The following is a 17,651-nucleotide window of genomic DNA, read 5'->3' on the forward strand; positions in this document are numbered from 1 at the left end:
CCAAATGACATTCTTATATCATCTGAAAAATTTTTGACCATTTGCAGTTGGGCTTTCATCTCCTCTTCTGATGAACTATAAAGTTTTTAAGTCGTCCACAAAAAGAAGATGAGAAGTCTTTACACTTTGTTGCTTTCTGGGAGGCAAATTGTAACCTTGACCTAATCTGTTAAGCAGACAGCTTAATGAGTTAAGGACAAGACAAAAGACCAACTGTGACAGAGTCATCCTGGAAAATTCCCCACTGAATTTCTATCCCTGGGATAATAATTTGTCTATTATCATGGCTTAGCTACAGAATGCGCATATAAGTAGTTCTTATTGAGGGCTAAATTTTTGTGTAAAGATGTTAATACTTTTAACCAGAAGTTAGGTACTGCATCTGTGCCTGGGGTTTCCAGTTAGGAATAGTTCTTAATTTTGTTTCAGTTTATCTGCCCATTTCTTCATACTATTTCATATCTTGTACATTTGAACTTCTTACTGTTTCTTTTACTTCTATCCATTCAGTATCTTTGTGGTGTTCCACAGGGTCTTCAGAGATATGTCTCCAAAATGTGTCTATTTCTTCATTTTTGGTGGTGTTTCTATTCCTTTTTCTTTGTTTCCCAATTCTCTATAAAACTTTTTTAAGTCATGAATGAATTGCTTATTTTGTACTTTTCCTTTATATTTATCTGGTTATTTTCAAAGTTTTTCTGCCTGTGCTGATATCTTTAGTTTATTTGCAATAGTGTATGATAGATCCTGATCTGTTCTAATACTGACAGTTGCTTTTATCAAATCTCTCTTTCCAAGTATTTTTGTTGATCTGTCCCTCTTCTTTACTCTTCTAACAGTGATACTTCTTATATTAATTGTTTTGTAATTTTCTCTATTTGATGTTTCCATGATGGCATTTGATTTATTCCATTCCTTTCCCTTAATGCTGTGCATTTTTTGTGATAAAACTTTATCTGTTATTAATTTAGCTGCGCAGTAATATATCCTATTTACTTCTGTTATATCAAATGAATTTCTGTTAATAGTCTTGATTTTTGTGTTCATTTGTTTTATCAGACTTCTAACATTTTGGGTCTTATTGACTTTCTGTAATCTATTTCTTTCATTGATCTTAATATGTCTATCCATCTCTAGTAAATCAAGCAACTCTTCCCTTAGATCATTTTCCTTTAAGCTGAAGACTCATTCTTTGTTCTCTAGTTCATGTAGGCATTCTACAGAAAGTTCCAGAACAGCTTTCTGTAGCATATTCTCTTGAGCTGCATCCTTTGTTATCCATTGCTCTTTCGTCTGGGTACTTACTGGCCTATCACTCCACAATATTCCGTCAGAGTTGCCAGTGTTTTCCTGCTCTTTCCCTTGCTGTGCAACTCCATCTTAGGCTCCAGAATATTTTCATGTGGCAAGTGATCAGATGCTTCCCATTCCACCTGTTTGTTGTTAATTTGGGGACTCATTGTTCCATCATGCTCTGAAGTTAACAGAGTTGGATTTTCTATACTAAATCCTTCATTTCACAGGTAATCCATAACTTCAGTTTTTATTTCTTTAACTTCTCCATTACTAATCTTCTTATCGCCTTCTCCCCTTTGTATTTTTATTTTTGCATTGAGAAATTTTCATTATCCAGATGCCTTTGCCTGTATTTCTCTTCACATATCTTTGGTGCAGATTTTATGGAGTTATTCATTTTGCTTTCTCCTTTGCATAAATATTTCACCATATCAAATCTCTTTTTCTTTCCCATGTCCACATTTCTTCTACAGATGTCTCCCATTCCTACAGTTTCTCCTTACTTTAGGCACTCATTGTTCCATTATGCTGTGACATAACTTGTGTTAGACTTTCTACACAAAATCCTTCACTTTGCATGTATTCCATAATTTCAGTTTCTATTTGTGTAACTTCTACTTCCCCCTTTGTGATCTTATTTTTTGAATTATGAAATTTTCCATATCTGGATGCATTTGCTTGTATTTCTCTTCAATTATCTGCCTTTTTTGTATTGATTAGTTTGGCTTTTTCGTTTGCATAAAAATTGCACTATGTCAAATATCTCTTTTTTTCTTTTCCATATCTATATTTCTTTTTTATACCTTTCAAAAATCTCTAGGTTTTGTTCTTTATATTTTTGTACTTCCTCTGTCATTTATTTTTCCAAACATCCCAACGTTTCTTGGTCTTTATAATATTTTTCATGGATCTGTTGTAATAATGAACACAAATTTGCAATTGAAGCTTTTAGCAGTTTTTCTTGTATAAGTATTTTTCTTTCCTGTAATTTCTCTCAGAATATTTTTGAATACCCTGTCTCTGGAAATGCTGGGCTTCTTGATAATAGTAACAACTCTTAATTTCTTCCTTATCCTCAATAGTCCACTCTGTCATTTTATGGATCTTTGTTTGGCCTGTCAGTTTTTGTGGACTACTACTTCCTTCTACTATGGGAGGCATTTTCACCCTTGAGTATGGCCTAACTCCATTGTATGAATGTTTCTGTGTCTTGAGGATTCTACACTGTCATTTTTTTCCAGTCCTGGCACCAATACGCCAACCAGGATTGGGCACTTTTTTATTCTGGGACTTGTGCACCCAGGTGTCTTTTTTATTTTTTAGCCTACTTCTGTCTATGATATATGCTATTCAAAATACTGTCTATATAACAGTGTCATCTTGGTGAGATTTTGTGAAAACCATGATCCACCTCATGAAGGTACTGAGAAAGACTTGAGAATGAATTCAGTTACAGCAATACTACTCTCCTTTACTTGTTGATTTTATCATCTCTCCATTTGGACCCTTTGTGTATAATGTAGGATGCAGTAGCATATCCAGGAAATGGCATGGGGGCGTGTAAAGAGTACAGTCTGGAAGGTAGGCTACTGGTGGGGGCTGCTGCAGAGAGTAGTGGGATACGTAGCCTGGAAAACAGACCACCAGTGGTGCTCCTACAGCAGGTAATAATAATAATAATAATAATAACACCCATTTGTTAAAAAGGTTTTCGGGGGTGACCCAGCAGTACTGTCTGATTAAGTGACTTGCTCAAAGTCATGAAGCAGGCAAATGAGGAAATCAAACCCTGTACAACAGGAACTACAGCCCACAGCCTTAGCTCCCTTTGACAAAAGGTCTGAAAAACAAAGCATAATTATTTCATATGGACATTAATTCCAGTGCGGATGTGAAAGTAAAGTAGATATCTTGCCCAGCACACTACAAATATACAGGCATGCTGGTCATTGCAAGACATGCCTGGAACGGGGTATGACAGAGGTAAGGAAAAGAAGAGCTGTCAGTCATTGCAAGTCATGCCTTGGGGGTATGACAAAGGTAAGGAAAGGACAAACATTAACTCAAGTACTGCCTGGAGCCAGTGACCTAGGGTGGGCAAACATCAGAAGGACAGTGGGAGTCAGAGATTGAAGTGACTGCCTGCTGGATTCCTGAGGGGTGGCATTTAGGAGTTTCATGTACTGAGCAGAGGAGTATGGGTAGAAGCCAGTAGCAGTAGCATGTGCAGGAGCATGCATGTGCTGTAACACACATCACTGCACATGCACTGCTAGGGAAACAAAAAAGGCTTTTACTGTATGATAGTTCATGGTGGTGTTGGTATAACATGCAGCCTGGATTTGAATATTAGTCTCTGTAAGGTACTTCTCGCATGTGGTTGTGTGATCTAATCCATCAATGACTCCCATCAACATTGATTGACAATAGATGAGGGGTGCAACTTGGATCCTCATTTTTGAGTCATAGCCAGCCTTAGGCATAGGCCAACTGGGCAATCCCCTAGGGCACCGCTCTAGCAGGGGCACTTTTCTAGTATGTATTTAATGTAGGTAGACCAGGATGGGACACTGAGTGGTGTGGTGGGGGGCACCCTGAAGCCCTTTTGCCTAGGGCACTAGTTGACCTAAGGCTGCTCCTGATTAAAGTCTAGCTCATTATTTTCTTATACAGAATACATATAAAGTTATGTAAGAGAACATCTTCAAGAAAACCTAGTCTGTAGTAGACATCACATATATGTAAAGGTCAGAGCTGAAGCATCTGTAATTAAGAGGGGACATTGCACACCTTGCCTACATGAAGTGTATTAAGTGTGCAAAGCTAAGTTTCAGTCACTCTTTTCAGATTGCAGCTCTTAACCTGTAGGAGTTTGAGCACACTGTAAAGGGCAATGAAATCTTAAACATGGCTAATACCTTCTGTTTGCAATTAATGCTGTGGTGACTGAATCACATGACACATTTGTGGAACACAGTCTCAATATCTAGATGATAAAAAATAGCATTAAAGATAGTGAGGGAGATTTTCCTGGCAGGAATATGTTCATCATGTTAGGGAGGTATTGGCCATACTATAAAAGTCAGAGTTATTGTTAAGGTCAGCACATGTCCCATAGAAATGCCAGAAGTACCTTACCTGGGTCATATAATGGATGATGGCTAGATTTTGCCAGAGCCTGCCATGGTAGAGGCCATTCAGACATGACTAAAAAGCCAGTGAGGGCATTCTTAAAGGCAGCAGGATGCTACAGGAAGTTTGCCCACACTGCAATATAATAGTCATTCTGTTTACAAACCTTACCAGAAACAATAGTCCAAATAAAATTATCTGGACTCCAGCCTATGAGCAGGTATTCCAAATGCTTAAAGAGACTTTAAATGGGTTCCCTGTGATAAACAGTCTAGATTACAATCAGTAATTTATTGTGCAGGTAGATGTTTCAAACCACAGTTAGTGCTGTTCCTTGACAGGTATTCCTAAAGCGAGATGAGCACCCCATAGTGTATATCAGCCATAGACTTCTACCTAGGGAGAATTCCTAAGAATCTGTACAAAAGGAGTATCTGGGCATAATTTGGGCTCGGTTGAAGCTTCAACACTATCTGTAATGTAGAAAATTCACTGTGTTCACAGATCACAATCACTTTAAATGGTTACTTAGGACTTGTAGCCAGAATACTAAGCTGCTGAAATAGAACTTAGGTTTATAGCTCTACAGCATGACAATTTAGCATGGAAATGCTGCTGGTAAGGCAAACACAGATGGGCTGTTAAAAAGAGGATAGGATAGTGTAACAGGATGGGTCATTGTCAAGAAACCCTTTGTGACCAAATGAGCAAGCCCCACTATTTACACTGGCAGTGACTAGGCCTTATGCGGTAGTGTACAAGGTGGGTGTTCTCCTAATTCAGGTTTAGTTTATGAGACCATCTCAAGGGAGTTTGAGGTCTAGATAGAATATGAGATTGTGAGCAATTCTATAGGCCTAAAGTGAAATAAAACATACTGGTTTCACTGGAAACAAGCCTTGTAAGAATGAGAATGACAGCTTAGGATAAAAAGGTCTTGTTACCAGGCAGAACTGTTAAACTCAAACACTTTCATTAAAATCTGAAGAAGGCTGATTAAGCTGAATGAGCTTGTCTATTGTTTTGTTTTGGATTGCATGGATTTACTTGCAAGTTTTTACTTTGTTATCCATGGGACTTAAATTTTGAGTTTGGCTTTTAGTTTTTTAATTAAGGTGTTTGATTTTTAACAGTTCTGCCTGGTAACAGGACCTTTTTATCCTAAGGCTGTAGTCCTTGGATCTACTCCACTGTTCACAATAATTAGATGGTTAATGGCAGTTATGGTCTCAATCCAAACCACTGTTCAGAATGTCCGATCCTGGCCACATATATCTTAGTAAAACTTAGCAAAATATAAAGAAATAAAGTCCTTTTTCCAGAGGAAAAATCATTCCCATCAAGAGTTTCAGCAATCCTTTATTCAATGACATTCTGAACAGTTATTATTACTTATTCCTGATCATTTTCTTTGTCCTGTAAACTGTTGAGGCTGCAGATTGGGATAAGAGATCAATGCATCATGGATTTCTCTCTTTTTTCACAATCCAAACCATTGACTGGTACCAATCAGTTTGACGTATACAATGTGCAAAGAAGTGGATCACTAACAACTCAAGTGAAGATTTGTCCAAAGTGCATACAGTAAGTATATACTGTTACCCTGCAATATGGGCATATACCATCCATACCCAAGAACAGACTTTACACTGAAAACCTACAAATCCGAAGTTTTGAGCTTAGTTTCCAGGATAGCTTTCCATGCTCCCTTTAGGTACAGTACTTTTGTGTGCTCCCTTCCTAGGGCTAGTGGTATTTTGCAATACCACAGCTTCCTGTCTTGGCCCAAGGTAGGTCATCAGTACCACTTCAGATTGCTTACTATAAGATTCTAAATACTGTTCCATTCTTGAGAAGTAAGTCAAATAATTATAAAAACAAATGGGAATTGCAGTTAGGCCAAGCAGAAGCAAATACCAGCAGCTTGGCAGCATTTATAGTAAATTACCCTCTCATCTATTAATAATTACATAACTAAATCAGTCACAACGCATTTAATTGTGAATAAATAAAAGTATTTCACTTAAAAAAGTTGGACACTACAGTTAAAATTTAAATATGCAGAATAACAGAGAAGTGCACATGGAAATACAAAAAAAACAGCATTTTTAAGTGATGTGATGCAGAAATGAAGTGCTTGTACAGAGCAGCAAGCCAGTCCATGCACAGTAAAGTCCTGGGCAACACTACAAAAAGTCAAATGGAGACTGCCCATTCTGTGCTCTCTGAAGAGAGGGTCATTCTATCTGATCCCTGCAGTGATGTCTTATATTGGGTCAACAATGGAACACATATCCTTCATTCTTCCAAACACTTCTCCCCTCAGTAAACCCTAGGCAATGGTACTTTCTGGATCCTTCCCATACAAGCTCTGTCTTGTTTAAGTCAATTGATTTGCTTTTTTTATTCCAGCTAACAACTTCCTTATACACACACACACACACACACACACACACACACACACACACACACACACACACACACACAAACAAAATATGAAGTTAATTATACATGCAGAACAAGCAATTACCTATTCAGTGTAGCTGCTCCTCCCTCAAAGACAAATTCAAGTCTTTCAAAATAGTTGCAGCTCACAGATTTGTTACAGTCTGACGAAAAACAGTGTAAGGTTTCTACAGACTTCACAGATAACATGATGAGAGAATTGAGATAAAACTTGAGAAAATGGAGAAATGATCAAGAAAGAAGGCATGTAATTATAATCCCCATTTAGATAAACTAATTATCTCAAGTAGTTAAAGACAGAACAATGCTGTACCTTGCTGTTAGTTAGTTTAGTTAGTTAGTTAGTTAGTTAGTTAGTTAGTTAGTTAGTTAGTTAGTTAGTTAGTTAGTTAGTTAGTCAAAAAAATACTTCTAGCTTCATCCACACTTTCTAGCTATGGTATTCGTTTCTGAGCAGTCTGAAATTACTTCCATAGTAGTACTTTAATCAGGATAATACTGTTATACTCATCCTCAAAAGAGTATTCCCATAAGTGCTACTGCCCCAGAGGAAGATCACATCCGGTATATAGTGTCTTGCAAAGATACCCAGTATTGTCCATATAGTTGCTGCACAAATATCTAAGGCTACATTGAAGAAAAGAGACCTGAGAGGTTATCACCGCTCTTATAGAATGTATTGTAGAATTGAAAGGCAAGGTTTTATGGGTCTATATCAGAAGCATGAAACGGCTTCTGAGCGAATACGTAAAGGGCAACACATATTCATCGAACCACATTTAAGCGATTCGATGAATATGTCACAGGGCAAGGAGGTAGTTGGCCAACTACATGGAGTTGCCCTTTCCTTTGCTATAGTGTAATCTCAGAGTTGCTACATTTAGTTAGGAGGGGCATAGCCCCCCATGTTAGGGGGTGTGGGTGGCAAAGCCCCCCATCTGTTAATGGTTTTTAATTGTTTTTTTCCGAACGGCCACGTGAACTTTTTTCACTAGGAAAAAATTTGATTATGTGGCCATTCTCTATTTAAAGGTTTCGCTTATTATGTGTCAACTTTTTTGTAGTCGCACATACGCGCTTTCATTGTTCTGATATAGAGCCGGTTTTATTATTCATAACTTAGAACTTGATACAATACATTAACCATTTGGTTTGAGTAATCTCACTTCCCACAAATGAGAATGCATATTCATAATAAGAAACAGGAATAAGATGTCCAGACATTTTGAACAGCAAAATCTTGGTCTTGAATGAACATTTCCTTCAGTTTTCATAAGGTTGCAAGCTGTACTATTCTTGCATTTATGTAGTTTAGGAAGTGGGAAGAGGTTAACTATGGACAAAGGTGTTGCTCCTCTCTAGTTTTATGTGTCAAAAGTTAAGGCTCAGTATTTTTTTGTGGATATTCTCTGTTTTTTTCCTCCATGCACTTAAATGGATGGATTGGAGATCTTCTGAACTGCTCATAGACAAGTGTGCTGTGTGTGTGTGTGTGTGTGTGTGTGTGTGTGTGTGTGTGTGTGTGTGTGTGTGTGTGTGTGTGTGTGTGTGTGTGTGTGTGAGAGATAGAAAGAGAGAGAGACTGTGAGATCAAGAGAGAGACACTACATGTCTTTACACATGTATAGTCTGCAAAGGAGCAGCACCCCTGTACCGTGACAGGAGTATTTTAGTGAAACAACCCACATATTATTTTATTAATTTACTACTCCTTTATATGCAAGCTGAGGTACTGCTGGCAAACTGAAGTAATTTACTGGTAATTTTTTCATCCTGATTTAAGTGTTGGCACTGCACAGTCAGTCATGTTCATTTTGTAAGAACATGAGAAATATAAAACAATAATTCATAAAAATCACAGTAAAAAGAGATTAAATGGAATATTTTGTTAATAGATGGAAAAGAAAAATAATTAAGACATGGGAAATACACCTGAGCAGTTATATCAAAATGGATATTATATAATATCAATAAGGTAATTCAGGTTGTGTTTTATTGTGTAATAACATCTCATCTGATGTGATGGAAGCATTCATCTTTAATTCTTGACTGTTCACACACCAGGTCTGATGTCACTACAAACTAATATACATCCTGGTATGACTTACCCCTTAAATAGACCTATGGAACTGGCTCTTTTTATCATATTACACACCCAGGCACACACATGTGTGTGCACGCGCGTACATAGGTTCATAGGTTCATGGAGTTGCCCTTTCCTTTGCTATAGTGTAATCTTGGATTTGCTACATTTAGTTAGGGGGGCACAGCCCCCCATGTTGGGGGTGTGGGGGGTGAAGCCCCCCTCATCTGATAATGGTTTTTAATTGGCTATTGGCCCTAGGGCCTGTATAAGCTTAGCCAAAAAGGTACCCTGGCTTTTACTACCCAAGAAAATTATTTTCCTGTGCCCCTGTCAAGCAGAGCCACAGAAGTGATCCCGGGGTGAATTTCCTATTTCCCATCCAATCATCAAGATTTTTCTTGAAATGCACTAATGAGGAGCTCTGTTTGACATAGATACACACATTACAAACTATGAATGCTAATGAGGATCTCTGTTTGACATAGATACACACATTACAAACTGTGAATGCTAATAAGGAGCTCTGTTTGACATAGATACACACATTACAAACTGTGAATGCTAATGAGGAGCTCTGTTTGACATAGATACACACATTACAAACTGTGAATGCTAACGAGGAGCTCTGTTTGACATAGATACACACATTACAAACTGTGAATGCTAATGAGGAGCTCTGTTTGACATAGATACACACATTAAAAATTGTGAATGCTAATGAGTAGCTCTGTTTGACATAGATACACACATTACAAACTGTGAATGCTAATGAGGAGCTCTGTTTGACATAGATACACACATTACAAACTGTGAATGCTAATGAGGAGCTCTGTTTGACATAGATACACACATTACAAACTGTGAATGCTAATGAGGAGCTCTGTTTGACATAGATACACACATTAAAAACTGTGAATGCTAATGAGGAGCTCTGTTTGACATAGATACACACATTACAAACTGTGAATGCTAATGAGGAGCTCTGTTTGACATAGATACACACATTACAAACTGTGAATGCTAATGAGGAGCTCTGTTTGACATAGATACACACATTACAAACTGTGAATGCTAATGAGGAGCTCTGTTTGACAGATACACACATTACAAACTGTGAATGCTAATGAGGAGCTCTGTTTGACATAGATACACACATTACAAACTGTGAATGCTAATGAGGAGCTCTGTTTGACATAGATACACACATTACAAACTGTGAATGCTAATGGGGAGCTCTGTTTGACAGATACACACATTACAAACTGTGAATGCTAATGAGGAGCTCTGTTTGACATAGATACACACATTACAAACTGTGAATGCTAATGAGGAGCTCTGTTTGACATAGATACACACATTACAAACTGTGAATGCTAATGAGGAGCTCTGTTTGACATAGATACACACATTACAAACTGTGAATGCTAATGAGGAGCTCTGTTTGACATAGATACACACATTACAAACTGTGAATGCTAATGAGGAGCTCTGTTTGACATAGATACACACATTACAAACTGTGAATGCTAATGAAGAGCTCTGTTTGACATAGATACACACATTACAAACTGTGAATGCTAATGAGGAGCTCTGTTTGACATAGATACACACATTACAAACTGTGAATGCTAATGAGGAGCTCTGTTTGACATAGATACACACATTACAAACTGTGAATGCTAATGAGGAGCTCTGTTTGACAGATACACACATTACAAACTGTGAATGCTAATGAGGAGCTCTGTTTGACAGATACACACATTACAAACTGTGAATGCTAATGAGGAGCTCTGTTTGACATAGATACACACATTACAAACTGTGAATGCTAATGAGGAGCTCTGTTTGACATAGATACACACATTACAAACTGTGAATGCTAATGAGGAGCTCTGTTTGACATAGATACACACATTACAAACTATGAATGCTAATGAGGAGCTCTGTTTGACATAGATACACACATTACAAACTGTGAATGCTAATGAGGAGCTCTGTTTGACATAGATACACACATTACAAACTGTGAATGCTAATGAGGAGCTCTGTTTGACATAGATACACACATTACAAACTGTGAATGCTAATGAGGAGCTCTGTTTGACATAGATACACACATTACAAACTATGAATGCTAATGAAGAGCTCTGTTTGACATAGATACACACATTACAAACTGTGAATGCTAATGAGGAGCTCTGTTTGACATAGATACACACATTACAAACTGTGAATGCTAATGAGGAGCTCTGTTTGACATAGATACACACATTACAAACTGTGAATGCTAATGTGGAGCTCTGTTTGACATAGATACACACATTACAAACTGTACTGGCTCAGGACATGCATGAAAAGCAGCTGTATTCATTCATATTGCTTTCCATCATCCCCAATTTGTTAACATTTACTGCTTAATATAATGCAGTTCATTGTAACTATCTACTTTGCATCCTAATAAAACATATTATGTGCACATAACTTAGCAACAACCACTAACAAATGGTCTGCGTTATGAATCTCTAATTTGATTGTTTTCTGTTTTGAAGACAGTAATACATATACTTTACACAGGCAATTCTGATACTACATTGTTTAATATTTTTATTAATTATAGGAACACTATGAAAAACAATACATTTTGGTGATTTTTTTTAGGATATACAATTTTTCTTACATTCTGTAACCAAAGAACTGTTGCCCATTTCAGTTTTATGCAGGGTTTCTCGGCTGCTGTTGGCTGTGTTCATTTCAAGTGGTACTGTTAATTAGTAACTTGAATGGTTCACTGAATAGCCTTTCTTTTCCTTGTTGATGCAATTTTTAGAAATGACGTCCCGAGAATGAATGCTATTAATGTCACTGCTGCAGGAATCAATGCCCAGTTATAAAATGGGAGGCATTCTTACTTTGTAGAATTGCAGCCTTTCTGCATGCAGGTCTTGGTTGCATTAATCTGAGCATTAATTTAATTACTGTCTGAATTTTATTGTTTTTTAACATAATGCATTAACACACCTAACTAATCCTACAACATTTTTGATTTTTTTTCAGAGATATTTAAATGTTAAAATGACTAATGCTGTTTGATTGGCAAAAGGAATCTTGAATTCCTGCTGTGCAAATATGTCCAAAATCCCTCACAATCTATCTCAAATTCTCTTCTTGTACAGGGTTTCCATAAAATGAGCTGTGAGTATAAGATGGAGAATGTGACCAGAATGGTAGTTTGTGACCTCGGAAACCCCATGGCAGCTGGAACAAATGTAAGAAAATAAAAACAGGCACATTTGCTGATTCTTATCTAACTGATTTTTTCCTTGAGAAAAAGCTTAATGAAGAATGACTGCAACATGTAAGTAAATTAGTAATATTTTTTAATGATCTGGTCTTGCAGGAAATTGTTGAGGTAAACTGATACACCTTACAACTGCCTTGCATCATGTGTAATATGTCAAGCTCCTACTGAAGACCATTAGGAGATAATTAGAAACTGTGGCAATTTTACGTAATGTTATAATTAAGACTGGCAGTCATATTGTGCAGAAAGAAGATCCTTGTCATTTTAATTAGTAAGTGAGTGACTCAATCAAAACTCTCAAATCTACTGCTTTTATTCTCTCATTCTTAGGGCTGCTGTCTGTTCAGTTAGTAAGCACTGGCTAAGCATGAGTGACTTACAACCACGATCTATGACAGTTTATTTGTGAAGTGGAATGTATGTCTGGTAAAGTAAGACTAAATTACTAAAGAAGAAAATACTATGCACTAAATGTTATTCATTTGGAAATGTGATTTTAAAAAGCATGGACATGCATTGATTAACATTACATTCCCATGTAAAAAAATGAATGGAATAAAAACCTTATTTGGTGATGTCTTTGAAAGCACTGAACTACTGGGTGTGTTTTAGTATGATGAAGTGTATCTCTTACAGAAGCAGTATTAAGTACTGAATGTAAAAAAGGATGCTTTTCAAGTATGGGTTTATTTATGACATTATTTAATCCTGCTCCCGCTTCTGTGTTTAATAATGCATTACAAAGTTTTGTCAATGTGATGGGTATTGCAGTCTTTATTTTCTTCCCATTTTAATCACTCTAGTTTAAAATAGTATATAGTTTGGAACGTTTCAAGGAAATTAAGATGGGAATGGTGTTGTGTGGTAAATATGAAAAAGGTAGGAAGTTAATAAATGGGGTAAAATGTTATTAGTTACAATCTGGGTATTGTGGAAAAGAAGGTCTGAATGACTGTTACATAACAAAAACAGAAGGGATGAAGGTGTATTTGCAGAAATAAGAACATGGTTGTGGAAAAAGCATTGTGGAGGAGAAATGAAAATTAAGGAAATGGGAATGGAGGAGGTACACACAAAAATGTTGTATTATTGATGAAGGAATTGTAAAAAGATGTAAATTGGATGGATATGAGGTTGGAAAGTATGTAAATAATGTAGAATAATGGGTAAATAACATATAACTAATGTATATTTAAATAAATCAATCCCTACTCTTTTTTGATAAGTGCCATGGCATCTTTTACATCCAGTAGCCGAAAGAAACCTCGTAAATCACCAAATCAGAATAAAACACCTAACAAATGATCCAAACTTGTTTACTGATTTAGCACTTTCTTCTAATAAAAGACTTTATCAGAATAAAAACCAGTAGCATTTAACCCGTTTTACAATATACCGACTAAGAAACACAGTAGTTATTGGTTCATTCTGTTACATCAATTGCTAGCCATATTAAATAAAAATAATATGTTGCAAATACACTTTAGGTACATTTTAAATATATATATATATATATATATATATATATATATATATATATATATGTGTCTATTGTTTATATAATCTTGTAAATTAATAAAAATACTAGGTTCTATATTTGCTAGACTATGAGACCATAAAACATATTCAGATATGTATATAAACCTATGTTTAATACAAAGCATTACATCTAGGTTTAAAAATTAATTACATGTATATGTGTTAAAAATCTTCTAAAAACAGCTCTCTATTAAATATTGTATTGGTCCACAAATTGTCACTCACCATCTTATTTCAACCTTTATTTGTTCCTATATACAATTGCTTGGGAAAAACTAGAGTATCTTGTAGAAGTATAACTTGGCTGCCCTTATCTTCAAAACTGAGCCAGAAATAATTGTCCTTTAAGTCCTGGGACAACCCCTGCATTTAATCACAGCTGCCATAATAACTCTCGATACTCAAGACACGTTTCCATTGTCTACCCTTTAAAGTGAGCTCTATTTGTTCCAATAACCAGAACAAAAAAAACACCCTTTTCACATTCCCTCAAATGCCTGTATAGTGCATTAATTTCTACTTGTATCAGTATTTCATAACAGTGTTCGTAAAGCCTCATTTTTAAACATCTCTCAGTCTTTCCTATGTAATAAAAGGAACGATGCTGGTAAAAAGCAAGGTATACTGCACCCTTCGAGGAACAATTAAAATACCTATTCACCATTATTGGCATCTGAATGGTAGGAAGTTGCAACTCTGAACAATGTCCCATATATTTAAATTCATTGCACATTCCAAGTACCTGTCTTTTTGTGTGAGTTTTCCTTTGTATTTTTTTTAGACTTGCTTTCAAAAATGTCTTTAATATTTAGTCCCCTTCTATAACTATATAAGGGGGTTTTGAAAAGACCTCTAACCTGTTGGGTATCTTACAGAAAATATACTAATACTTCTGAATGTTGGTATTTCTTTTGTGTCATGGTTAAATTTTAGAATTAGGAAGCTGTTATAGTTCCCATCTCCTTTCTTTAGGTTATGTTACCATTTTTCCTGTTATACTTCCTACTTTCATTCATGTCATATACATTTACTTGAATAATGTTCACATTAGAGCCCAGAAGGGAAACACACTTCTTACCCCACCCTTCCAAAATTTCTTCCACTATTCTCATCACTAAATATTCTAGGCATGCTTGTTCTAAAAAAAGTCCAGCAAAAAATGTAATTTGTCCTTAAGATCATCTATATCAGAGGTCATATGGGTAACCTGGACCATTTGTCCTTTAACAATGCTTTTCTCATGGTGGAAGGGTTGGTTGCTGCTAAAGTATAAATATGAGTTGGTGAAATTTTCTCTTCTGTGTAGTTTTGTCTTAAATCTGTTGTTTTCAACATCTTTATTTAACTTCACATCTAAATAATTAACTTCATATAATCCAATTTTGTATGTGAATTTTAAAAAGTCTGTAGTATTAGTTATATAGTGAACAAATTTGTCTAATAAATCCTTCGGCCCCTTCCAGATAATAAAAAATGTTATCCAAAAATCATACATAGGAAGATATCATACCAGAAAAGGGAGAATTAAACACATAGTTCTGTTTCCAATCTACCAGAACAATATTAGCAAAAGGAGGAGTGCAAGCAGCTCCCATGGCTGTGCCGCTAATCTGCTTATAGTACTCCCCTTCGAAAAAGATGTAATTATTTCCAAAATAAGCTGAAAAAACTCCATAATTAACCTCAGTTCATTGTTGGATAAATAGTCATAGTCAGTTAAAATGTTTGCACACCATTCCAACTCTACTGGGTGGAGTATAACAGAAAGCAAATCCTGAACATTGATTGTTACCAAAAAGGTCTGGAGATGGTAACAGTCTTTAGTTATTTTAACAAAAAAGTCCCAGTGATCTACTAATGTATGATTACATCATTCTCAAATTCAGTTTAGTTTTCTGTCCACATATACCACCAGAAGGTAAGTCCTAGATCCCATGGTTCATAGGTTGGTACTAGGCCTAGCCATAACAATTCCCTGGCTATTTCTTCCCACAATATTTACTTCCCTGGACCCCTGTCTAGCAGGGCGACTGACAGGATCCCCGGGGTCCCATCCAATTGGCAAGGATCCTTTTGAAGAGGGCCAAACAGGCACTCTGCTTGACATGTATGGGCAGTCTATTCCAGAGTCTGGCAGCTGCAATTGGTTTATGGGGTGTGTTATTTGGGTCCTTATGGATTTTAGGTATGCCAAATATAGAAGGAATAATTTACTTAGGACTGTAGAGGAAATCATATAGGTTCTTATCAATAACACCCTGCTAAAAATTATCCTCCAAAGTCAAGTCAATTTTTCTATATGACTTAAGTAGTTTGTTCTTAGATACTTGGCTATACCTTAAGTCACTGTTAAGGAAATTTAGCATTTTAGCAGTATAGCACCAAAGATCAATAATGATTACTCCACCCCCTTATTAGGCTTCATAATTCTGATCTCCTTGTTTAAACTCAATTCCTTCATAGTAGCCCACTCTTCTGATTTTAGGTTAAAAATCTGCCTTTTATTCTTATTTAAATAGTTTCTAATGTCATGTTCAACTAAGATTTCAAAGTTCACCAGGGTGGGATACAAGGGGGAATTGTATATACTCTTTTTCTTAAATATGTTATAAGGTTCAAGCCCTTTGTCCCCATACATTAGCGCTATGTTAATTTTCCACATTAAGAGTTTAAAATCAGTAAGAATATGACTATCCTCAGTACTGTCAGTAGGTACAAAAGTAGTCCCCTTTATAAAAAGGGAAAAGCGGCCCAGAGTTAACTCTAAAGTACTGTTTTAAATAACTCTGGCCCAGGGTCAGTCCGAGTACGTTCAAGATGAAAAAACAATTCTTTCCTCATCCCTTCCTGTCCATTCCTTTGTCGGGTTGTATTTGGCCTTGGCCTTTTTGTAAGGACTGTCTAAACTCCCTATTCTCTCCTTATTTCGCAGCCTGTCTGTCCCCCTCAAACGGGGAAATTGTAAAGGGTCCTGTAGTTCATAAATTGCCTCCTCTTTGTGAAATTCAATGTTGTTATCAATACCCCCATTTTGCCCATCATTAAATAAACCCCCATTGTTGTCATGTTAGTTAGAAACATTACATTGCTTGTTCTTTGGTGGTTAATAAGTTTTCCCTCAGTATACTCTCTTTTGTCTCTTTCTAAATTCCCCAGCTTTTGTTTTTTCATTTTATCCATTTTGTCATCTACTTCTTTTAAAGAAAATAAATATTTATTCTTATGTTCTTCTTCAACACTGAGCAGTAAATCATTCTATATGGAAACAACATTCTCAAGTTGTTTTTGATTATTGCTTTTAATGCTTCTAAACCACAGGACTTTAATATATCAAGCAGTGCTCTATGAAAATCAGAACCCGAGTCATCCCTATTCAGGTATTTACATATCCTTAGTCCCCTAGGGACTTGCTTTCTTTTGATACTTTCTTTTAAGAAAACATTGTCCAACAAAATTGTTCTATACCTTGTAATTTTGTGTTTTAATTTAAAAAACATACCTCAATATGAGTCAGTGTAGTCCCTTGAATTATTTTCACAACAAGCATTCATAGAAGTCCAAGTGGTTGAGCCATGCATTTAAAGCCATGTGTTGGTATTTAAGGAGACCGTTTTCCCCATATATTGACTGTTGGGGTTGTTGGAAAATTACTCTAGTGCTAGTGGACAGAATGTTGTTCATAACAGTTATACGTTGGGTCGAAGTGGTTGGGTGGCCAAGCATGGACTGTAGCTGAGTTACCAGTGCAACTCGCAGTGCTCCTGGTAGTTGAAAAGAAATCTTTTTCATCCACTTGAGTTATCACCAAAGTGGGCAGATTGGGCTTCTGTT

General features: G+C 36.3%; 1 protein-coding gene across 1 annotated transcript in view; it reads left to right on the forward strand.

Annotated features, from left to right (window-relative positions):
* Positions 1–17,651, forward strand: part of ITGA8 (integrin subunit alpha 8) — a 1,841,490-nt gene that overhangs the window by 1,328,778 nt on the left and 495,061 nt on the right. The window contains exon 21 of the mRNA XM_044067504.1: positions 12,154–12,246. Coding sequence (XP_043923439.1) covers positions 12,154–12,246 — 93 coding nt within the window. The remainder of the gene's footprint in view (positions 1–12,153; positions 12,247–17,651) is intronic.

Source organism: Protopterus annectens, chromosome 3.part1, assembly GCF_019279795.1.
Source record: "Protopterus annectens isolate FY-2018-M chromosome 3.part1, PAN1.0, whole genome shotgun sequence".
NCBI lineage: Eukaryota > Metazoa > Chordata > Ceratodontiformes > Protopteridae > Protopterus > Protopterus annectens.